At 41.2% G+C, this 26,362-nt stretch overlaps 1 protein-coding gene across 2 annotated transcripts in view; it reads left to right on the top strand.

Moving 5' to 3' along the window:
- LOC124797932 (spliceosome-associated protein CWC27 homolog) overlaps positions 1–26,362 on the top strand; it is a 139,528-nt gene that overhangs the window by 73,403 nt on the left and 39,763 nt on the right. For both annotated transcript variants that reach the window (XM_047261067.1, XM_047261068.1), the window contains exon 4: positions 12,278–12,417. In XM_047261067.1, the coding sequence (XP_047117023.1) occupies positions 12,278–12,417 (140 nt within the window). The remainder of the gene's footprint in view (positions 1–12,277; positions 12,418–26,362) is intronic.

Below are 26,362 nucleotides of genomic sequence, written 5' to 3'. Positions count from 1 at the left end.
ACTTAATTCGACTACATTCCATTATCCTCGTTTTGCTTTTGTTGATGTTCATCTTATATCCTCCCTTCAAGACACCATCCATTCCGTTCAACTGCTCTTCCAAGTCCTTTGCTGTCTCCGACAGAATTACAATGTCATCGGCGAACCTCAAAGTTTTTATTTCTTCGCCATGGATTTTAATACCTACTCCGAATTAATCTTTTGTTTCCTTTACTGCTTGCTCAATATACAGATTGAATAACATCGGGGAGAGGCTACAACCCTGTCTTACTCCCTTCCCAACCACTGCTTCCCTTTCATGTCCCTCGACTCTTATAACTGCCATCTGGTTTCTGTACAAATTGTAAATAGCCTTTCGCTCCCTGTATTTTACCCCTGCCACCTTCAGAATTTGAAAGAGAGTATTCCAGTCAACATTGTCAAAAGCTTTCTCTAAGTCTACAAATGCTAGAAACGTAGGTTTGCCTTTCCTTAATCTTTCTTCTAAGATAAGTCGTAAGGTCAGTATTGCCTCACGTGTTCCAGTATTTCTACGGAATCCAAACTGATCTTCCCCGAGGTCGGCTTCTACTAGTTTTTCCATTCGTCTGTAAAGAATTCGTGTTAGTATTTTGCAGCTGTGGCTTATTAAACTGATTGTTCGGTAATTCTCACATCTGTCAACACCTGCTTTCTTTGGGATTGGAATTATTATATTCTTCTTGAAGTCTGAGGGTATTTCGCCTGTTTCATACATCTTGCTCGCCAGATGGTAGAGTTTTGTCATGACTCCTTACCCTCTCCCTTAAAACCCACATCCTTTCGTCTTTCCCTCTCCTTCCCTCTTTCCTGATGAGGCAACAGTTTGTTGCGAAAGCTTGAATTTTGTGTGTATGTTTGTGTTTGTGTGTCTATCGACGTGCCAGCGCTTTCGTTTGGTAAGTCACATCATCTTTGTATATATATATATATATATATATATATATAAAAAAAAACAAAGATGAGGTGACTTACCAAACAAAAGCGCTGGCAGGTCGATAGATACACAAACAAACACAAACATACACACAAAATTCAAGCTTTCGCAACAAACTGTTGCCTCATCAGGAAAGAGGGAAGGAGAGTGGAAGACGAAAGGAAGTGGGTTTTAAGGGAGAGGGTAAGGAGTCATTCCAATCCCGGGAGCGGAAAGACTTACCTTAGGGGGAAAAAGGACAGGTATACACTAGCACACACGCACATATCCATCCACACATACAGACACAAGCAGACTCTTTGTCTTTAAATATGTCTGCTTGTGTCTGTATGTGTGGATGGATATGTGCGTGTGTGCTAGTGTATACCTGTCCTTTTTCCCCCTAAGGTAAGTCTTTCCGCTCCCGGGATTGGAATGACTCCTTACCCTCTCCCTTAAAACCCACTTCCTTTCGTCTTCCACTCTCCTTCCCTCTTTCCTGATGAGGCAACAGTTTGTTGCGAAAGCTTGAATTTTGTGTGTATGTTTGTGTTTGTTTGTGTATCTATCGACCTGCCAGCGCTTTTGTTCGGTAGGTCACCTCATCTTTGTTTTTATATATAATTTTTCCCACGTGGAATGTTTCCTTCCATTATATATATATATATATATATATATATATATATATATATATATATATATATATATATAATGGAAGGAAACATTCCACGTATATATATATATAATGGAAGGAAACATTCCACGTGGGAAAAATTATATTATATATATATATATATATATATATATATATATATATATATATATATATATATGCGTCGTTTACAGAAATATAACTTAGTCATTCAGAATATGCATAATAACAGACTTTGCACTTTACTGGCGAGGGTCCTTTTGGTACAATTTAATAAAGAGAGCCAGAGAATTCAGAATGAGCTATTTCCTAGTGAAACCAAAACTGGAGAGTATGATTTGAGCTCTGTAAGGGACCTCATTCTAGCAGCAGTACACCAAGAGTCCACATATCGAGTTTCTCATGTACAAGAAGCTGACTTATAGTGCCTGGATTCAAGCATTTACTTAAACATTACAAAACAAATGGGACTGAGGTTCAGGAGAGAAGGCAAGCCATTCTGCAGTGATAACTATAAAAAGAAGAGCTTCATGTCTTCTCCATGTTTTACCAGTGAATCTGTTTGAAATGTAATTCCCTTATACTAGACAAGGACCAACAGAAAGTGAGAAATTTGTGTTTATATTATATACAAGTGTGATTTGATAACTGATAAAAAAGCAAGGAAAAACTTTGTTTTGTAAACAACTCACCTTACTCATCTACATCTGCATCTACATCATACTCCACAAGCCACCTAATGCTGTGTGGCAAAGGGTACTTTTGGTACCACTATCTGATCCCTCCAACCCTGTTCCACTTGTGAACAGTGCAGGGGAAGAATGATTATCAGTAAGCCTCTGTATTGGCTCTAATTTCTCAAATTTTCTCCTCGTGGAGATGTGTGTGTGTGTGTGTGTGTGTGTGTGTGTGTGTGTGTGGGGGGGGGGGGGGGGGGGGGAAGTAAGTAAGTAATAAAGTAATATGTTGTCCGACTCCTTCTGAAAAGTGCCGTCCTGAAATTTCAATAGTAAATCTCTTCATGATACACAACGCCCCTCTTGTAACATCTGCCAGCGGAGTTTGTTTAGCATCTCCATAACACTCTCTCACCAGATAAACAATCCCGTGATGAAACGCGCAGCTCTTCATTGGATCTTCTCTATCAACTCTATCAGTCCTACCTGATAGGGATCTCATAAGGATAGATATTTGGTCCAGCTTTTTCGTCCCACCGGAAAAACGGATTCTGTCAAACTTTACAAAATACTCGTTGACTACAACTGTAATTTCCTCATTTGATGAAAACTTCTTCCCGGTAAGCAAAATTTCAAGTTAGTGTACAGGAAAAAGTCACTTGTAGCTAATTCCTTTAAATTTGGTGGACGTGGAAAGCTCAGTTCATGCACTTTGCCATTGTTGTCACTGATGTGTGGCTTGGTGCATTATCCTGATGGAAGAATGTGGCAACCTTGGTCTTTTTTTTTTTTTTTTTTTCAGTAAAAACAAGTTTCAAACAATCCAACAGTGATGCTTTAGCCTTTTTACAAGTAATCTATGAGAATCATTCTTTGGGAATTCCAAAAAAAAAAAACAGTGGCCATCAACTTACCAGCTGACAAAATGGTCTTTGCCTTCTTCAGTGCACTTTCACCAGTCTTTGGCCATTGTTTTGACTGCCATTTCGACTCTAGTGTGTAATGTTGGATCCAGGTTTCGTTAACAGCCACAAATTGGTGCAAAAATTATTGCAGATTGCAGTTAAACAGCACCAGGCATTGTGTTGAAATGTTGTGCTAAATGTGCTTTGGTCGACTGTGAGAAATCATGGCACCCACCTCACACACTGCAATTGACCATGCAGGATATTATGCACTCATTCATCTGAGATGCCTACAGTCTCGGCAATCTCATGAATTTTTATTTGGAGGTCTCACATTACTACTTCATTGATTTTTTGGATGGTTTCCTTTGTGGTGATCTCTGTTGGATGGCTCAAGTGCACTTCTTCTTTGGTGCTTATCCACCCAAGTTTAAATTCATTAATCCAGAAGTAAAAGGTCATCAGTGATGGTGTAGAGTATACATGAACTTCATCCATTTCTGTTTTGATTTGTCTTCAAATAAGAATGTTTAATAATAGCACAAAACCTCCCTTTTCTTCATTTTCAATTGTAGTTGGCACACTAACCAATTCAGATGGCTGTCAGCAATGTAGTGGGCACTGTACATTGTTGAAATTATATATGCGATCCTTGGATTAATCAAGCTTACCAGCAACAAAGGTGCAAAAAAGTTCTCTTCTTTCATAAAAATTTACCAGACTTATCAAATTACTTTCATATGTGTGGTATCTGATCTGTCAGACATGTCCAACAGAACAGACACCACACTCCAAACTCAGTTGAAATTAAATGGTTCTTCATGCAGAAAGTGTAAAAAACGTGTAGTCAAAGGAATTCGATGCATTAAGTGCAACTTTTGGTTACATGAGAAGTGCGCAAATGTGTGTCTGAAATTTATAAATGATGATATTCAGTGGACATGCCTCGACTGCACTAATGACAAAAATGCACGACTAACATCCGCACTAAGTTCTAAGGATGAAATTATTCGTCTTCTTCAAAGTGACATTGATGCTCTGAAAGCAGAACTGACGTTACTAAAGCAAGATAATATTGCATTGAAACGTGAAAAGTGTTGTGCATGTGAAAAAACTTCAGTATTAGATGGGCCTACTTTGGCAAATACGTGGAGTGATACAACTGACAAACAACGAAAAAATTCAGCTGCCATTATGAAAGAAAAAGAAACTGAAAATACTGATGAACAGAAAGAACCATTGTAATAAGACAGAAAGTGAATTCTTTATTATAGGTGATTCATTGTTGAAAAACATAGTCGTACCAAACTCCAAAATCGACGTTAAACCTGGAATCAGGATGCATCAGTTGCATACACACCTAAACAACGTCTTAAACTCAAGAGAGAATGCAGCAGATATGCATATCAGAAATCCAAAAGGTGTTTTTATCCATGTGGGAACAAATTCGCTTCAAAACAACGGTGAGGAAGAAATTGTAAACGACACAAGAAACCTCATCCGACTGGCCAGAAGACTCTACCAGAATTCCAGAATAATAATAAGTGGCATTGTGTACAGAAGATCGGTGAGTGACAGCTATGTGCAGAGAATAAACAGCAATATTAAAGAACAGTGCAATAAACTAGGAGTCGTTTTCATTGATCCCAACAAATTTCTAAGTGCAGTGTGTCTACATCTAAATAGGTTGGGCTGAAAAATATTCAGTAAGATGTTCATAGATACTTGCCAGATCATAAAAAATAAGGGAAACGTAAGTAGTGATGGGGTAAAAAAACTTGTGTAGCATTAAGAAAGACAAAACCAAACCATTATCTGGCAGGAAATGTGCTAAAGCATGTAAGTGATAGTCAAAGTAGGTATGTTATCCACTGGAATATAAATGCCTTAAACACTGATGCTTCTAACAATAAAAGCTCCAAAATAGATGAACTGGAAATCATTCTGTCAGAATGTGCAAATATTAAAGTTGTTTGTTTAAATGAGCACTGGTTTACTGAAGACACAATTAAAATTCTAAACAAAATAGGGAACTTCAGATGAGCAAGTAGCTTTTGCAGAAGAAACAAGTCATGTGGAGGCTCATGTATACTTCTACATAGTTATATAAATAATGAGACCAGAAACTGTTTTAATTATTTAAATGAAGAATGTGTGTTCGAGAGCTGTTGTGTAGCAATAGCGGACCCACTAGCAAATCACAATAATCTCAATATACAGGATTCCAGGGACGTCAGCAACAGAACTATTCTTATCTAAGCTTCAAATTATGCTAGAAGACCTTTGCAGAAAGAAAAAAGTTGTAATAGCTGCTGTTTTTAATATTGATATCACATGTGATAGTACCCACACTTCAAGTTTCACTGACTTAGTAAAGAAATATGGTTTCAAATTGAATTTCTTTGAATCTACCAGAGACAATGGGCAATCAGCAACATGCGTTAACAATGTTCTAACTAATTATGTATATGAAGATGTGTATAAATTTTGTATAGATCTAGGTATTTCAGATCATTGTGCATTGTTCATTGAGCTGCCACAGACAGACAGGAACATTTCACGTATGAGAACCCATATGAGCAGGAACTTTAACAAAGAAAACTTGCTAACATTTAGTGAGAAGCTAAGAGATAAAACATGACCTTTTGATTATTGTAACTCAAGTGACGAAAACTTTGAGAAATTCCAAGATAGTTTTCTTGGAGACTTTAATGAAACGTTTCCACCTAGACTCTGCAGCAGTAAAATAATAAATACAGTAAAGTGGATTACCCAGGGCATAAAAATTTCCAGTGTAAGGAAAAGGCAACAGCACTGAGAACCAAAATATAATAAAGATATTGATTTCATTAAATATGTTAGACTCTATAAAACCATATTTAAAAGAGTTGTCAAGGCAGCAGAACAACTGGCAAATAACAGGCTAATTTTAAATCATAAAAATAAGACAAAGGCTGTGTGGTCAGTCATTAAATCTGAGTTAGGTGTTAAAGCCTGTAACCAAGACATTCCAAAAGTTGACATTGAAGGAAATACTATTGTAAATCCAACTCAAATACCAATGAATTCTTTATAAATGTAGCAAAGTCTGATGTAGATGTAACAGATTATCACAACAAAGTAAATCCCTTTGGCCTAGGTGAAAACTCTGAAAACTTTACAAAATTCTCAAAAGTTTTTGTGGAGGATGTAGAAAATGCTATTCTAACATTAAGAAACAAAAAACCTGCAGGTTTGGATGGAATACCCACCAAAGTTATTAAAGTGGTAGACAATAGAGTTGCTCAGATAATAAATCAATGTTTTGAAGAGGGCTGTTTCCCAGAGGTACTGAAATATGCTGAAGTCAAACCACTCTTCAAGAAGGGATCAAGAGAGATCATGGGAAATTATTGTCCTATCTCGATTCTCCCAGTCTATATCTAAAATATTTGAAAAAACTTGCTGTTGCACAAATCCAAAACTTCATTGTAAAATATTCTGTTATTCTGAACAATCAATTTGGTTTTCAGCAGGGTAAAAACACCATCGATGCAGTAAACAGTTTCATTGAGAAAATAAGTACATCATTAGACAAGAGAAATAAGGTGGCAGGAATTTTCTGCGACCTCACAAAGGCGTTTGATTCTGTAAACCATGCATTGCTTGTTTACAAACTTGAAAAGTATGGCATTAGCGGCAGTGCCCTACAATGGCTTAAATCCTACTTATCCAACAGAAAGCAAAGAGTTAGCATTTCTTCAAATGGCACATATTATTTTTCTGACTGGAAAAAAATATCTCAGGGTGTTCCACAAGGCTCCATATTAGGCCCAGTCCTATTTTTCTTTTATGTTAATGACTTACCATAAAATATCAGCTCCCCATCAGTTCTGTTCGCAGATGATACTTGTGTCTTAGTTGAACATCAGGACTCGGAAAAAATTCCCAAATCTGTGATCAGTACCCTCAGTACCTTAGAAACTTGGTTTCAGTTAAATGTGTTGAATCTAAACATATCTAAGACTCACATGATGCAGTTCAGAAACAAACAGCCAAAATGTGAGCAGATTAAGATTGTACACACCAACCAAGGTACAGAAGAAGTTGACTCAGTCGAATTCTTAGGTTTAAATGTAGATAAAAATTTGAGCTGGCAGGCACACATTGAATACCTGGCCAACAAACTGAGCAGCTTTGCATTTTCAATGCAAATATTGTCAACTGTAACTGACATGGACACACGAAAAATAGCATATACAAGCTACTTCAAATCCATGATTAGGTATGGTATTGTTGTTTGGGGTAACTCGACAGACATAGTGCGGATACTAAAAATATAGAAAAAAATCATATGAAATATGTGCACTGCAAATCACAAAGAACCATTTCGACCATTATTTAGAAAACTTAAAATGTTAACTCTGCCATCCTTATACATATATGAGATTATTATATTTTTGTACACCAGACATGAATTATTTGAGGGAAACCATTTTGTCCATTCACATGATACCAGAAATAAAGAAAATTTTATGCTCCCCACCCACTGCCTCAGACTGTATGCCCAGGGGCCTCAGTACATGGGAATGAAAATTTGTAATAAATAAAAAGGAAACAAGTTGATGCAGATGAATTTGACATGTCTCCTGTATGCAAACCAAATGGATTGCAAATGTACGTCATGAGATAAATAAAACATAATTCAACAATTCAATATAAGTAATCTTGACTGCTATGATATCCTCAGTGCAGATGCACAACAGGGTCCAGACCTCCTGTGAGAATACAGGAAACGCTGCGAGCAAATGAGGTAAATGGAGAGCGACACTATTTAGTAATGTGTGATAAGCTGAAAATGAAAATTTGAGTCAGACAAAAAGTGTGCTTGGATAGCCAAAGCAGTTAAGGCGGCTGCTCATATTAAGTTGGAAATATGGGGTCAAGTCCTGATCTGGCACAAATTTTCGACTTCCACTATTGACTTACTCCAGTGCCCAGTTGCAGCTGACCTCGGTACCCCCCTTGAAATAGCTAATCTTTGTATTAAGACCTTTAGTCACTGAAGGTGCTCACTTGGTCTTCTTCTATAAATTCTTTCTCAAAAATCAGTAACATGGTTCCAGTTTAAAAGTATCTCAATAAGTAAGTCTCACTCATCGTACATAATTAAGATGCTGCACAGGGTATTTTTTATTTATTTATTTATTGTTCCGTAGGACCAAATTAAGGAGAAGTCTCCATGGTCATGGAATGAGTCAATACATGAAATTATAACACGATGTTAGAAACAGATAAAATGAAATATAAAAAAACATATTCATTTGACAAGTCGTAAGTTTAAATGAAGAAAATCAACAATGTAACACTGGAATTTCCTTAATTTTTTAGCTCTTCCAGGAGCTCCTCAACGGAATAGAAGGAGTGAGCCATAAGGAAACTCTTCAGTTTAGACTTAAAAGAGTTTGGGCTACTGCTAAGATTTTTGAGTTCTTGTGGTAGCTTATTGAAAATTGATGCAGCAGAATACTACACTCCTTTCTGCACAAGAGTCAAGGAAGTGCATTCTACATGCAGATTTGATTTCTGCCTAGTATTAACTAAGTGAAAGCTGCTAACTCTTGGGAATAGGCTAATATTGCTAGCAACAAATGACATTAAAGAAAATATATACTGTGAGGGCAATGTCAGAATTCCCAGATTTTTGAATAGGGGTCGACAAGAGGTTCTCGAACTTACACCACATATAGCTCGAACAGCCCGTTTTTGAGCCAAAAATACCCTTTTTGAATCAGGAGAATTACCCCAAAAAATAATACCATACGACATAAGCATATGAAAATATGCGAAGTAGACTACTTTTCGTGTTGAAGTGTCACTTATTTCAGATACTGTTCTAATGGTAAATAAAGCAGCATTTAGCTTCTGAACAAGATCCTGGACATGGGCTTTCCACAACAGCTTACTATCTATCCAAACGCCTAGGAACTTGAACTGTTCCGTCTCGCTTATAATATGCCTATTCTGTCTGATCAAAATATCGGTTCTTGTTGAATTGTGAGTTAGAAACTGTAAAAACTGAGTCTTACTGTGATTTAGCATCAAATTATTTTCCACAAGCCACGAACTTATTTCATGAACTACATTATTTGTTACTGTTTCAATATTACACACAAGATCCTTCACTATCAAGCTGGTGTCATCAGCAAACAGAAATATTTTTGGATCGTCTGTAATACTAGAAGGCATATTATTTATATAAATAAGAAACAGCAGTGGCCCCAGCACCGACCCTTGGGGAACGCCCCACTTAACAGTGCCCCATTGGGACTGAACATCACTACCACTCTCAATATTGTGGAGAATTACCCTCTGCTTTCTGTTCTTAAAGTAAGAGGCGAACCAATTGTAAGCTACTCCCCTTACTCCATAATGATCCAACTTCTGCAGTAATATTTTGTGGTCAACACAGTCAAAAGCCTTCGTTAAATCAAAGAAAACACCTAGCGTTCGCAACCTTTTATTTAATCCATCCAAAACCTCACAGAGAAAAGAGAATATAGCATTTTCAGTTGTTAAACCATTTCTAAAACCAAACTGAACATTTGACAGCAAATTATGTGAATTTAAATGCTCCAGTAACCTTGTATATACAACCTTCTTGATAACTTTAGCATACACCGATGGCATAGAAATAGGTCTAAAATTGTCAGCATTATCAATGTCTCCCTTTTTATAAAGTGGCTTCACTACCGAGCACTTTAATCGGTCAGGAAACCGACCACTCCTAAAGAAAAAGTTACAGATATGGCTGAGAACTGGGCTAACATACATAGAACAATACTTCAGTATTCTGCTAGGTACCCCGTCATATCCATGAGAGTTCTTGGTCTTTAGTGATTTAATTATTAACTCAATCTCCCTCTTGTCAGTATCATGGAGGAGCATTTCAGGTAACAGTCTCGGAACACTTTTTTCTAAGAGCGCTATATGATTCCCTGTTGGGACTAGGTTTCTATTTAGTTCACCTGCTATATTCAGAAAGTGATTATTAAATACTGTACATATATGCGACTTATCAGTAACATGGACATTCCCACTACACACTGATTCTCTGCAGACCAGCAACTTCCTTTACGACTGACCATATGGTTTTAATTTTATCCTGAAACTTAGCTATTCTATCTGCATACCACATACTTTTTGCCTTCCTAATAACATTTTTAAGCACCTTACAATACTGTTTGTAATGGGCTGCTGCATTTAGATTTTGACTGTTTCTAACGTTTTGATATAATTGCCACTTTGTTCTACAAGATATTCTTATCCCTCTAGTCAGCCACCCAGGCTGCCTGTTTGTGCTAGTACTCTGTTTTAAACGTTCTAATGGAAAGCAACTTTCAAAGAGCATGAGAAAAGTCTTGAGAAAAGCATTATATTTATCGTCTACTGTATCAGCGCTATAAACATCTTGCCACTCTTGTTCCTTTATAAGGTTTACAAATGTCTCTACAGCAACTGGATCAGCTTTCCTGAACAGCTGATGACTATATTTAACACGTGTTGCAGCATAAAAATCTTTTAAAGTTAAAATTTGTGCATCATGATCTGAAAGGCCATTCACCTTTTTGCTAACAGAATGCCCTTCTAGTAATGAGGAATGAACAAAAATGTTGTCTATGGTTGTTCTACTGTTCCCTTGCACTCTCGTTGGAAAGAATACGCTTTGCGTAAGATTATATGAATTAAAGAGGTCTACCAGCATCCTCTTCCTTGCACAATCACTTATACAATTAATATTGAAGTCACCACATATAACTAACTTTTTGTATTTCGTATAAAGTGAACCAAGAACCTCCTCTAGCTTTAGCAAAAATTTGTGAAATCGGAGTCTGGGGATCTATAAATAACAACAGTTAGAAGTTTAGCTCCGTTAAATTTAACCACACATGCACAACATTCAAACACCTTTTCAGTGCAGTACTTTGAAATGTCAATTGACTCAAATGGGATGCCGTTTTTCACATACATGGCTACTCCCCCACACCGCAAAGCGCTCCTCGAAAAGCTGCCAGCCAACCTGCATCCTGGTAAAGGAAGCCTCTGAATTATTTCCTTATTTAAGAAGTGTTCAGATATACCAATAATTTCAGAGTCAACATCTATAAACAGTTCACTAACTTTATCACTAATACCTTGTATATTTTGATGAAATATACTAATTCCCTCATTACTCGGACACCTAAGCTTTGTCAAAAGTGATTCCCTTGTTAGAGAGACTTCCCTTAAGCAGGAATACCTATCAGCTGACTTCAATCTAAAAAAGTTGCAGCTCTAACACCCACTACTGCAGGAATTTTCCCATGAGTGATCCCACCAACCCCACCTATGCTGTCACCTATAAGCTTTGCCAACCTCCCCTTCCCATACCTGTTGAGGTGCAGGCCATGTCTAGTGAAACCCGTCCTGCTGATAGACTACACCGACACCACTGAAATGTGACCCATGCTTTCTGTCATCAGCGCACCCCCAAGTCTCATGTTATTACGCCTGACGGCTGTATTATGTCCACATTTTGAAAATAGGTCATAGGTATGTTACAGATGAGGCTGTACAATGAAAAAAGTTGTGGAAGTTGTTTGTAGGAAAAGGATTTATATATTTCCCTGCCTCGTGTTTGGCTGTATGTGTGAGTTTACAGAATGACAGAAATGACATGTATGTTGATATAGTATGCAGGTGAAATGTGAGAGACTGTCATTAATTACTTTTATCACACTTTCAAACAAAGCAAAATCCAGAATTGGAATAATGACATATTATGATAGAATAGATTGCTGCTCACCATACACAGGAGACATTGAGTTGCAGACAGAAACAGCAAAAAGACTGCTATACATTTGAGCTTTCGACCAAAATGACTTCTTTTAAGGCTTTCGGCCAAAAGCTCAAAATTATAGCAGTCTTTTTATTCTGCATGCCTGCGACTCAATGTTTCATTTTATCACCTTCCACACTTTTCCCCAATCTACATAACTCACATTGTCTTTATCTGTGGATACTATAGCTCTATGCCTACAGTGAAAATATCATTTTTGTGAAAGTACAGTGCCTTGATTTGCTTCTATAGGATGAACGGCCATTGTATCCTCAGAAAATATTCAAGGCAGAAGTACTGAACAATCCTTTTCCTGATATTGTTCCAAGGAGAGATCCAGCCAAGGAACAAGTGACTGAAGTAAAGAAGAAAGAGAAAAGTGCAGGTGTCAAGTAAGTTTATATACTTCTCCCAGTATTTAGCTTCCCTATGGCTCTGAACGTATGTGCGTCTACATAACTGTTTCATAAATAGATAAAAATTTGAAGAGGCAATACTTGTTACATCTGTGGCTTTTGAAAAGGCAAATATACCCATGGGTCATATGCTGCACCCCCCCCCCCCCCCCCCCCCCCCCCCCTCCCTCCAGGAAATTGCCACTCTAGGCTGAAGTTTCTGGCTTGTGAACTGGTGATTGCCAGAAGTCCTCTGTAACTAAATGTGCTGGGGATGCTTCAGTGATTGCAGCGTGGCCCATAAGTGGACCAGTGTATACAACAGGGAATGAGGATCTTGCGTTAACAACCCAGGCTGTGAAGGTAGTACTAGTCTCTGTGAGATGTACTGTAGCCTCAATGTGTGCTATATATTGATGGGGGTGGATGGCTGTTAAAACAAAAAGACCAGTACGTTGCAACCTCTGGAGCACATACCATACTTCAGTTGTATGAGGCTTGTCCAGATAATGTGGAAATCTATCTGAATTTACTTTCATTTATAAAGGTGTTCATGTGAACAGTGTATTTTCCAACTTATCATTCAGAAACACTGCCAGTGGGGTGGGTTTGCTCTCTATGAGCAATAATAATCACTATACAGTAAAAGCCCTTGAACTCTCAGCAAAGAGCATCTACGCAACAAAAGGATACCATTGTGCAACAAGATAAGGTATGTGTTACTAGAGTAGTTTGAAAAGTTTATTGAATTACCACCAGATGCCAGCTCTAATGCAATGAGGCCCACATGTAATAATAGATCAGTTCTTTGAGTAGAGATATGTGGTGTGGATGTCTCTCTGTTGTTGTTCCCATGTAGTGATTTGTGAAGATGGAAAAAACTGAGAATCGAATAGTGATTAAGTACTTCATAAAAAAAAGGTATGAAAGCAGGGGAAATTCAGGCCAATTTTCAGAACAAACTTGGAGGCTCGATCCTTCATATTCAGATGCCTTCATATTAAGATGTTGCTAAGTGGACAAATGAGTTTTAATTTGGTGTGGACAGCTTAAATGATGATCTGCCTAGTGTTCGGTCCAGATGTTCCCCTACCCCAGAAATTGCTGCTAAAGAGCATAAAATGGTCATGGAGGATCACCACCTGAAAATATGACAAATTGCTGAAGCTGTAGGGATGTCATCTGAATGAGCATATTGCAGTAGCCACCAGAAAGATCGCGGGAGGCGCACATCGGCACGGCGTGTCACAGACGGTAGTTGCCACAAGTAGAGTCCCGTCTACCAGAGGGCACGCGAGAATTCGGACGCGACCTCCGCCGGCGTAACAACAACAACAACTCAGGCAGCACGGGCCGTGCCCAGTCAGTTAACATCGGGCATGCCTAGGACACAGTCCCTGTCTACGCTAAGTGAAGTGCAATGTAAACGTGAACAGTGTTACTACACAATTGGCAACGAGTAGGGTCGTTGTTTCGCGTGTTGCGTCGTTGTTCTGGTTTCGCAGCTTCTCCACGGCATGGAGGATTTAGTGTGGGTTTTGGTTGAGCAGCAGACGGAGCTCATGGCCACCATGAAACAAGTGCTTCCAGCGTTGCTCTCCACGCCGTCTGCTCCAACGCCGTTCCCTCCTCCCTTTCCCCCGCATGACGAGACGGTGGAGGATTGGGACGCATATGAACATCGCCTTCAGCAGCATTTCCAGGCGTTTCATGTTGCCGATGCAGAGGTATGTCGTGCTCTCTTCTTGTCTTGGATATTTCCCTCGCTGTTTCAAGTTTTGCGGCAGCTAGCGCCTTTGCAGGAACCCTCGTCCTTGTCTTTTGACGCATTGTGTTCATTGCTGTCTTCATATTATCGCCGCCGCACACATGTTGTGGCGGCTAGGGTCGAGTTCTATCAATGCAAGAAACAGCCTCATCAGTCTTACCGGGCGTGGACCACTACCCTGCACGGTCTTAGTCGCAAGTGTCATTTTGTCACAGAGCAATCGCGAGAGTCGTATGCCCACGTTATGGTACGCGACGTCATTGTTCCTTCGGACCCTGATAGGGAGGTTCGGCAACGGGCCCTGCAGTTAGAAGACCCTTCCCTTGAGGAAGTCCTGTCCATTGCTCAATCGTATGAAGTCTCTCACGCCGCATGTCAACAGCTGGGGACGACGTGCGAGTGGTACAGTCCGGCCGTTACGGCCGCTCCCGCACGGCGCGTAAACAGAATTCTGGCCGCCGGCCTCCTTTGCCATCCTGTGCGTCGTCAGAGTGCCCCCAGCGTTGGGCCATTTGTCGCAAATGTAATAAAAAAGGTCACATTGCTAAAGTTTGCCGCTCAGCCTCAAAAGAATCGAAGGAAGCAGGTACAGAGGACATGGACATTGACATTCAGGAAGTTTCATTGGGCCAGGCTCCCGACGCATCGGCACGCAAACTCTTTATCGAGGTGTCGGTTCTGTTACGCCGGTTACAACTGCAAGTAGATACGGGCGCGGCAGTTTCGTTGTTGAATGCACAAACTTATTCCGACCTTGGATTGCCCCCGTTGGCGCCAGTTTACCGGCGTCTACGCGGTTATGGTGAACATTTCATTCCCCTACTGGGTCAATTCACTACTGACGTGACTTACAAATCAGTCACTCGGCCTATTGCTTTTATTGTTGTCAGTGATGTGAGCTCCGCTAACCTTTTTGGCCTGGATGCCTTTCAAGCTTTCGGTATTTCTATCGCTGACACCATACGGTTGGTCTCCGAAGACGTTCCCTATCAATCATTGGAATCTTTGATCTCAGACTTTCCCGATACCTTTGAGGAGGGCCTGGGGCATGTTTCAGATTTTGAAGCTCACTTAACTTTGATGGCGTCGGCTCGCCCGCATTTTCTACGCGCGAGGCAGATCCTCTTGGCTCTCTGCCCTTAGGTAAAGGAAGAGCTAGACCGGCTGACAGCCCTAGGGGTCGTTCTTCCCATTTCTTCTAGTGAGTGGGCTTTGCCCCTCGTTATTGTAAGGAAACCCTCGGGAAAATTACGTCTTTGTGGCGATTTCAAGGCCACAATTAATTCCCAATTGGTGGTGGACACCTATCCTTTGCCTCGTGCTGATGAATTGTTCTCCGCCGTGGCGGGAGGCCAATATTTTTCGAAAATCGATCTTTCGGAGGCTTATCATCAGATACCACTTGATGAGGACTCCAAATGGCTGGTGGTCGTCAACACCCCGTTTGGCCTTTACCAATACCAGCGGTTGGTCTTCGGAATATCCAGTGCCCCGGCGATATTCCAGCGTTATCTTGAGCACGTCACGTCGACAATCCCTCATTGTATTAATTACCTGGATGACATAATTGTCACAGGCCGCAGCACAAAGGAACACTTGCACAACCTTCACACCCTCTTTCTCAAATTTAGGTCTGTGGGCTTGCGTTGCAACCTGCATAAGTCAAACTTCTTCCAACCGTCCATTGAGTATGTGGGCTACACCCTCTCTCAGCATGGCGTCCAACCACTAGGAAGTTTGGTCCAAGGTATCGTCGACCTTCCTCAGCCCGCTTTGCTGAAAGAGTTAAAAGCTTTTTTAGTCAAGATAGCCTATTACCACCGGTTCATTCCCAGGGCTTCCACCGTAGCCCGCCCCCTGTACTGCCTTCTGCGCAAGAGTGTTCCTTTTGATTGGTTGCCTGCATGCGAGCAAGCGTTCACCTCGTTGAAGGGCCTCCTCACGTCAGCACCTTGTTTGGCTACTTTTGACCCCCATAAGCCGTTGGTCCTGGCTACCAATGCTTCGCAGTATAGGGTGGGGGCGGTCCTGGCCCATCGCAACGCAGATGGTTCCGAGCAACCACTGGCATTTGCGTCTAAAACTCTTAGTCCCGCACAGGCCCATTACTCCCAGGTGGAAAAAGAGGCTTTGGCCATTGTCTACTCTGTTACCAAGTTTCACCCTTTCTTGTATGGCATGAAGTTTCAGTTAATGACTAACCATAAGCCGTTAATATCGTTATTTGGCCACGCCTCTCAGCTTCCGGACAGGGCAGCCCACAGACTACAGCGCTAGGCCTTGTTCCTCTCTAAGTACCATTATGACATTCATTTTCACCCTACCGGACAGCATGCCAATGCCAATGCTCTTTCCCGTCTTCCGGTGGGCCCGGATCCTACGTTCGATCGAGAGGAGATTATGTGTTTTCATTTGGATGTGGCATCCCGCCAAGCAGTTTTCAAGTCGCCAGGGAAACAGCAGCTGACCCGGTTCTCCGGCAAGTAGTTCGCCTCATTCAGCAGGGGTGGTCATCCCGCCCTCCAGGCCGCGCCTCGGACCCTCTTCGTAATTATTTTATTCTAAGAGACCGCCTCTCGGTCTTGGACGGAGTTCTTCTTCTGGCTACCGATGATACAGCTCCTCGCGTGGTTGTTCCTGCAAGTTTACGAAGGGAGGTCCTCACTTTATTACATGCGGGGCACTGGGATGTTTCCCGTACTAAAACCTTGGCTCGCAGACATGTGTACTGGCCCGGTATTGACAGAGAAATTGAGCACTTGGTGGCCACCTGTTCCCAGTGTGTGAGCCAACAGGCATCTCCCAGGGCAGCATTCTCTTCATGGCCGCCGGCAACCCACGCATGGGGACGTGTTCACATCGATTTTGCGGGCCTGTTTCTCAATAGCTTTTGGCTCATTGTCATTGATGCTTATTCCCGATTCCCACATGTGGTTCGCTGCTCCTCAACCACTTCAGAAGTTGCAATCCAGCCACTAGCAAAAATCTTTTCTGTGGAAGGTCTGCCAATCACCCTGGTCTCGGACAATGGACCGCAGTTTATTTCGCAGACCTTCCAGGATTTTTGTAGGCACTTCGGTATTCGGCACATTTGCTCTCCCCCCCTTCCATCCACAATCGAATGGGGTAGCTGAGCGCATGGTTCACATATTTAAGACGCAGTTGAAAAAGTATGTGCACGAATTTCCTGCGGAGGAGGCATTGACGTTTTTCCTGACGGCATACCGGACCACACCAATGGGAGACCGCAGCCCTGCAGAGCTCCTCCATCGACACCAACCTAGGACTCTGCTGCACCTCCTCCGGCCTGGTCCTCGCCAGTCTTCGCAAAACGGAGTACCTGGCTTTCCACTGGGTATGTCGGTCTGGGCACGTGAGTTTGGTGACAATCCACGTTGGATACCGGCAGTGGTCCTGCGCCGAAATGGCCGCCGGCTCTATACCTTGCAGGCGGGGGACCGGGTGGTACGTCGTCACCAAAATCAGCTACGTCCACGTTTGGGCACCCACCCTCCGGCCTCTCGGACAAAGGCTTCCCCATTGCCGGCACCCGTGTTGGTTTCCCAGGGGACGTTACCGCCTCTCCCCGCTGTGACACTGCCGCACTGCGATGGTTCTCAGCCTTGGCAGCCTCCAGTAGCTCCAGCACCAGCATCGCCATCGTTCGAGATACCCCAACGAGAGCCGGCCCCCCTCACAGGCCCGGTTTCTCAGGAGGCTGGCTCACCTGTGGTCGTCCCTTCCCCATCGTCCCCGCCACTGGGTCTTGCCCCTCCCGAGGTGTAACAGGATCCGGAGTTCGACAGCTTGTCGCCCGTTCTGTCCCGGGCTCCGGTGGTGTGGTGGGACGACGGGGGCCTCTTCGTGTGGGTCACTTCCATCCGTATTCGAAGGTTCCGGCTCGAGGGTTGGCAGATCCCCTCGACTCCAGCCTTCCAATGGATGTGGAGGTCATTGCTCCTGCCCGACGCTCCACCTTCCGACGCAGTGGATCACAGTGGGTTCACCCCCCGAAGGAGGAGGAGTGCAGTAGCCACCGGATAGATCGCGGGAGGCGCACATCGGCACGGCGCGTCATGGACGGTAGTTGCCGCAAGTAGAGTCCCGTCCACCAGAGGGCACGCGAGAATTCGGACGCGACCTCTGCCGGCCTAACAACAACAACAACAACTCAGGCAGCACAGGCCGTGCCCGGTCAGTTAACATCGGGCATGCCTAGGACACAGTCCCGGTCTACGCTAAGTGAAGTGCGACGTGAACAGTGTTACTACACATATCATATTTTAACAGTGGAATTGGATATGAGAAAATTATCTGTTTTAACACACAGTGAGAAATGCGTCAGTACAGAAATATCCAAACAATATTTGACCTTTTCAGGCCAACCAACAAGATTTTTTGATATGGTTTGTGACCACAGTTGGAACTTGGGTCCAGTACTATACCCCAAAGACAAAACAACTGTCAAAATACTGAAACCATGTTGATTCACCTGCACCACGACCACCACCACCACCACCACCACCAAAGGAAGCAAAGGCAATATGGTTGGCCAGCAAGGTCATGACATCAATTTTTTGGGATGTGGAAGGGATTTGACTGATAGATTATCTTCCCATTGGTTGAACAATTAATGGACAATACTACACTAACCTCCAAGACCAACTACAGCAGAAGATACTCAATAAAAGGCCACATTTTTGCAAGGAAGGCAGTCATCTTCCATCAAGACAGTGCGTGCCCACACACAAGTTTCATTACCGTGGCAAAAATACACAAACTAAGATACAAATTGTTGGTACACATGCATTATTCACCTGATTTGGCTCCTTCAGACTTCCATCTCTTGCCCAAGCCCAAAATTTTCCCCGTTGGATGGATATTCTCTTCAAATGAAGAACTGATAGCCGAAGTTCACTGGTATTTTGCAGGCCTAGAGGAATCTAATTTTCAAGATGGGATCACTACACTGGATAATTGTTGGACCAAGTGCAGTAGTGTATGGAGTGATTACATTGAATAATAAAAAAAAAGATTCAGTAAGGTAAACTGCTTTTTTCATTCGATTCTGAGAAATTTTCTAACTACCCTCATACTTAATGTTTTCATGCTAATAAAAAGGGAAGAAGCTTCCTGTAAAAAGTTAATTCCATGTCAAACAAAGGAAGATGCAAGATGGAATAATGACAATATTCTGAAAAGGTTAGATTGTTGCTCACCTTATAATGGAGATGTTGAGTCGCAGACAGAAACAACAACAAAACTGCTAATTGAGTAAGCTTTCAGTCAAGAGGCCTTCCTCTGAATTAGACAAAACACACACACACACACACACACACACACACACACACACACATTCATCAGATGCAGCTCACACACACATGACTGTTGTCTCCAGCTGCTGAGGCCAGACTGCAAGCAACAGCACATGATGGGAGGAGCAGTCTGGGTGGTGGTGGGGTAAGGAGTATACTGGGGTGGGGAGAGGAAGGATAGCAGGGTAGGGGTGGTGGGAGGATATGGGGATGAGGTGGGGAGAGAGTAGGGCGGCTAGGTGCGTCAGCAAGCTAGCCGGAGGGGGGGAGCAGAAAAGGAGAGAAGTAAAAATGCAGTGGATGCGTTGGTGAAATGGTAGGCTGTGTAGTGCTGGAGTGGGAACAGGGAAAGGGCTAGCTGAATGAAGGACAGTGACTAACAAAGGTCAAGGCCAGGTGGGTTATGGGCACATAGGATATATTGCAGGGAGAATACCCACCTGCACAGTTCAGAAATCTGGTGTTGGTAGTGAGGATCCAGATGGCACAGGCTGTGAAGCAGACATTGAAATGAAGAACACTGTTTTTGGGAGCGTGTTCAGCAACAGGGTGGTCCAGCTGTTTCTTGGCCACAGATTGTTGGTGGTACTAGGGATTGTTTGTGTTGTTGCCCCGGATGATAATTAGGCGAAATATTTGTCAGGATTTGTAAGCAGTGGGTCCTTGAGGCATGGCAATACGTGAACACCAAGAAGTAAGTTTAAACAGTTTTATTAACAAAGGATGATTATAAAACATGCATCCTATGCGCACCCATCATCACTGTGTCTGACATCCTAATTTCGGTCGTATCGAAAGGCTCCATGGTGAGCTAAGAAAAGAGACATATTCGCACCCGAGGCCATGCTAGTTAATACAGCACACTGCAGACAGTGGCCAGTGGCTTACTCATTGCATCACGCTGCGGCCGGACGCACATGTACTGACCAAGCAAATTGTCAGCATTCCAGACAGGTCGGCTGGTGAGCGTGTGTTACATACCATATGGCTGCGTGCAACCCGTAGACCCTTACATCACTCTCCCCAGAGAAAAAGAGCAACCATAGGTGGCTCAAAATGACCTCATGGGCACTATGAACCTATTTCGCCATTTGTGGCTTCAGAAGCCATTGCAACATGTATTTCATCTGCACACACAGTAATGTTAAGTACAGAGAAGCATGCCTTCAGGATGACAATTTCGTACGTGAAAAATGCTGTTGACAAAAGACAAATTAATAAAAACACAATACTGACAATCAAGTATGCATTAACATTTCTGGATGAATCGAAGGACTTAATTTTATTTGCTGCTTCAATGAAGTTTAACTCATTATTGGAAGAAATCAAATTTTCATGGATATCCTTAATTAAATAATTGTCTTCAGAAAAACTTGATAAGGAATGCTTTCCGTATGTTAATATGTATGAATCATTGCAATAAACAGATAACATTCTCGTTAATGGCAGATGTTCAGTTGCATTAAATGTAGTTGGCAATACACTAGGCATATCAAATAGTTCACATGATAAATCACAATGTGTGGCATTCAAGATTAATCCACTATTATTCAGTTTGAGTGTAAAGGGTATCGCAGGTGTACCATAATTTTTACATGTAAATGTGACATCGAGGGTGGAGTTAAATGAGAAAATTATACCTTCAGAACGTCATTTAAGAAATGGATGATAAAGATGCGTTAAAATTGTAGGGCAATCATCTCTTGGGGGATGATTCATAAACAATTCTTTGTCACAGCTGTACACTCTACTATCTAAGAATACTGCCGATTCAGGGCAAATTAACTTATGACTATGTTTACACATTTGCAAATCACACAAAATGTCTTCAATCCTTGCTGTTCAGTAGATAATCATTGAGTACGTACTTTACATGGATACCTGCCTGTCTCCATTTCACAGGGTAAGTATAAATCTTATACGTTTCAAAATTATGTTTTGATCCAGCAATGGGTATAGAAATTGTTGTGTCTAGACAAGACAGCCTAGACACAATGAGAGGAAGCCGAAAGGCACGCGCTACGCTCACGCAGATGGGCGTGAGGTCTGAAACAGGATACGTAATGAATGCTATAAAGAAAAGTACGTAGCTTCTGAACTACTTAACTTTAATCCATCCTTTTGGTACATCTGGAGATTGTGGCGATACAAGGGAGACTCTTTAGATACATGCAATGTTACTAATGGCGCCTTGCTAGGTCGTAGCCATGGACTTAGCTGAAGGCTATTCTAACTATTGGCTCGGCTAATGAGCAATGCTTCGTCCGTGTAGTCGCTAGCAAAGTCGTCCGTACAACTGGGGCGAGTGCTAGTCCGTATCTCGAGACCTGCCTTGTGGTGGCGCACGGTCTGCGATCCCTGACAGTGGCGACACGCGGGTCCGACATGTACTAATGGACCGCGGCCGATTTAAAGCTACCACCTAGCAAGTGTGGTGTCTGGCGGTGACACCACAGAAATAATAACAGTTAATTCATCTTCAATCATTAAAGAGTGTGTGTTGGTTAACTTACAGTAATCGTATAAATTGTAAGAGTTAACAGGGTAAATCATCATATAGGTTGCATCTAGCTTTCACTCAGTTGGTAGTAGGATCTGTAAAAATTGTTCGGGATGTAGTAGTACACTGCTCAAACAATCATTTTAACTACTTTCTAAGGCTGTTCTTAAGTTAAGGGCATCAGTTCTAGCATTTGATAAACAATCAGTAATCCTTAACAAAAGAGTGTTTAAATCTAAGTGTGCACTCACAGAGGTTAATCCTTTGAATAGTTCTTGGATATTTGCGTTCGTTTCAGTACGAATTATGTAGAAATGTGAGATAAATTGCTTTACAATCTGTTCAATGAAAACTGTGTAGTTAGTAATGGTTCTTTGCATATTCTTCAGTATGATAATTTCATTAGAGAGGTCAGTTGAATCTGTACTGAACTGTTGTTCAAGAGCTAATATTTTGCCTTTAACTTCCAGTTGTTCTCAACTAGTTAAAGTTCCAAATACAGTACGAAGGATACTCCCTCCAAAATCAAACCAGGCATATTTATGCCTAATTGTTTTGTGTGGCAAAAGCTTTAAAAAACAGTAAATCTCTTGTTCATAGTTAGCAAATGTAGACTTTACCTGCATTTTGGCTGTGATCCAGTTATTATACCAAGATGAACCCATTTCCAAAATTGTATCATTACTCTTAACAGAACAAATTATATCAATTTGCTTCTTTACAGAATTGAACTGTTGCAGGATTTCACTCAGATTGTACTTGAGGACAAGTTTTGCATTACTTGTTGAAACTACCATGTCTGATCGTGGTTCAAACAAAACACCTGTACTCTGTGGTACTATTATTACAGCATTAGTAGAATACGCTATCATAGCAAACATTAGAATGAAAATGAACATAGTTAATTAGTTCTTAACACTAGAGTTAACAATGAAAAAAAAAAAATGAGTTTCTTGTGGTAACCTGTGGAATAAAAGGTTTAGCTTCACTTGTGTAATAGCTTCAAAACTAAATTTTTGCAACACATTCACATAAGCACATTACTGAAATAAACACACGCATTGCATTCTCACACACTACACACATTTATGCAGATTGTAGGGGTGTCTGGAACAGGATTGCTCGGAATGTGGTGATACCTCAGCCTCAAGTCAGGACTGCGACCTTGTGATTCTTGCTTCGTGGGTTTGAGAACAGCAGGTCTGCCTCTCAGTCAGTCCTCGTCGTCTTGTGATACTACAGGAAATCTACCCAGAAATGGCTTTACACAATTGACATGAATGACAATCGAATAAAAGGGCAATTGGAGCTTAAGAGTGATCGGTGACAGCACCTCCAAGATTGGATATGGTCCTTCCCAAAACCTCTTAAACTTTTTGACTTGACTCTTCTTTAACACCACGTTGCTCAGATACACAAGATCTCCAACTTGATACTGTGGCACTGCTGCTTGGCGGTCGTGTTGTCTTGCTTGCTGAAGAAAGGATTGATGATTTTGCTGTTTCACTCCCCTCCATGCTTCCTTTAGCTTGCGTGCTAAATCCCTTACGTGCTCATAGCTGATTGTGGCAGTCGATTGTGCAAAGTCCAAGGGTGAATGCAGTCTTCTTCTGTAGACGATCTCATATGGACTTATGCCAGTTGAGCTGTGCATTTTGGCATTGTAACAACTTACCAAGTGCGGTAAACAGACATCCCAATTGTTGTGTTTGCTGCTCACATAATGACTAACCATTTTAATAATTGTTCTGTGGACTCGCTTGACTCTTCCATTTCCTTCAGGGTGTGCTGGTGTAGTCCTTAACTGAGTTATTTGTGTGAGTTTTCAAGTCTGTTTAAGTAATTCACTCATGAAATTCGTTCCTTGATCACTAATTATACTTAATGGTGATCCAAACTTAGGAATCCATTCTTTTACAAAAACTTTAGCTGTAGTCTCAGTGCTCTGATCTGGTGTTGGTGTCATGAGAAGGTATCTAGAGAAATGATCTAACATTGTCAATATGTATTTGTTTCCATCTTTAGTCTTAGGCAACAGTCCTATGACATCTTGTCCTACTCGTTCAAATGTTTCACTTGTATCTGGCAGTTCTTGCAATGGTGCTCTACTTTTTCCTACACTATTCCGTCTGTTACAGGAATCACATTGTGAAACAAACTCGAGAACTTCAGCCACCAAAACATTTAAGGTATTTTAATGTTTGTTGCTTTTTTACCGCAATGTCCTGATAATAAAGAATCATGTTTTTCTCTCATGATTTGCTCTTTCATGCTTTTTGGTTTCCTTTACTAGTGATTTTGTACAATAATCCATCTACTTCGGCAAAATGTTGATCATTTTTCCATAATTTGCATTGTGGATCTTCTTGAGCTGCCTTTAACTCTTCTTCTCAATTTATTGTAACACAAACACTGACCTTTCAACTCATCGCATCAGCATTCACATGTTGTTTACCAGGTCAGTGAATAACCTTAAATTGGTACTCGTTCAGTCTTAATGCCCATCTTGTTAATCTGGAACTTGGATCCTTTAAGGTCAATAACTATTTAAGTGTGGCATGATCTGTAATAACTATAAATTCTCCTCCTGTTAAGAAACATCTGTTATGTGTTATACCAAAAACCAAAGCACAAAGCTCCTTCTCAGTAGTAGTATAATTACATTCTGCTTTGTTTAATTGTCTGGAAGCAAATGAGATTGGATGTTCATGACCATCAACTTCTTGAGACAAGATTGCACCTATGTCAAAATTGGATGCATCTGTTGAAAGAATAAAAGGTTTACTGAAACCCGGATAGGCTAACACTGGGGCTGTGGTTAGAGCAGTTTGGAGTTCTTCCATTACCTTTTTGCACTCTGTTGACCAATTAACTGTGGCTCCTTTCTTCAGTAGCTGTGTCATTGGATGTGCTATATTTGCATAACCAGCTATAAATTGTCTGTAGGAATTTGACAATCTCAAGAATGATTGTAGTTCTTTCAAATTGTGTGGTTCAGGAAAATTCTTTACATCTTCAATTAATTTTGGATAAGGTCGAACACCTTCACTGGTTATAACATGACCAAGATAGTTAACTTTACTTTGTCCAAAATGACATTTATCTATTGATAAAGACAGGTTTGCACTTCTTATACGCTCAAAAACAGCTTGTAATCTCTCAGTATGCTGCTTCATGTTTTTACAAAAAATTGTTACATCATCAAGGTAAACAAGTGCTTGCATTGCGGTGAGCCCTCGTAAAACTGAATCCATCAGGCATTGAAATGTAGCTGCAGCATTACGAAATCCAAACGGCATACAAAGATACTTGTATACTCCTTTTGCTATTACAAATGAAGTTTTTGCTTGATCATCTGGATGCACTGTTAAATGGTGATAACCACTTGTCAAATAAAATACTGAAAAAAATTCGACATCTGCCCAAGTAATCCAAGGTTTCCACTAAATTTGGTAAGGGATAAAAGTCGAATGTGGTCACAGCATTCAAAGATTGGTAATCAACACAAAAACAGAACTGTGGTTCTCCAGAAATTGATTTCTTCTTTACAATTACAACAAGCGAACACCACAGTGGGTCTGAAGGACCTCTTGGTTTTATAATTCTGACTTCTAATTGTTCTTTAACTATGTCTTCTACCAAATCTCTTTGACTGAATGGTATTGGTAAGGTCTCTGTGTGATTGGGGCTGCATTCCCTGTATGAATATGATGCTGAACTAAATGAGTGACAGGTAAATTTGCATGTTCTCAGAATAAATCTGCATACTCCAACAAAACAGGCACTAAAATCTTCTGTTCATCAGCTGTCAAATGTTCTATCTTCTTCCAAATCATGCACTTCAGTTCATTATTAACTTCGTCTCCTCGTTATAATTTTGTGGTACTGTTACAAAAATCTGTGTTTATAACTGCAGTGTTTTTTACCTCATCTGGAATCTGTATTATGTCACTTTTACTTACGCTTGACACTTCAGCAACTTTTGTTCCTTGTGGCAAAATGACATCCTCATTGCTCATACTCCTTATTGTAACCGGAACTTTTGCAACACACTGTCTCACCATTGTAGTGACACCTACACTTCTAGCAACATAACAATGCATTGTATCCAGTAACTCACTTTTCTCGGATTGCTCAATTAATAGTTCCTTCCTTGTATCGAGGTGACTTAACTTCAACGTAGATTGTCTTTCCTGCTCCCTTGGGAATTTGCTGAGGCTGATCAGTTTGAACATCGACTCGGTCAGTTTGAACTGATGCATCGTTTGGGCAGTCCATTCCCACGACGTCAGTATAGCTGCTCCTTTGAGTAAAATCTCAAGAACAATTTCCTAGGTTGTGGTTGCTACAGCTTAGTCT

Source organism: Schistocerca piceifrons, chromosome 5, assembly GCF_021461385.2.
Source record: "Schistocerca piceifrons isolate TAMUIC-IGC-003096 chromosome 5, iqSchPice1.1, whole genome shotgun sequence".
Taxonomy (NCBI): domain Eukaryota; kingdom Metazoa; phylum Arthropoda; class Insecta; order Orthoptera; family Acrididae; genus Schistocerca; species Schistocerca piceifrons.
The sequence above is the reverse complement of the archived record's forward strand: the minus strand, read 5'-3'. Positions and strand labels throughout refer to the sequence as shown.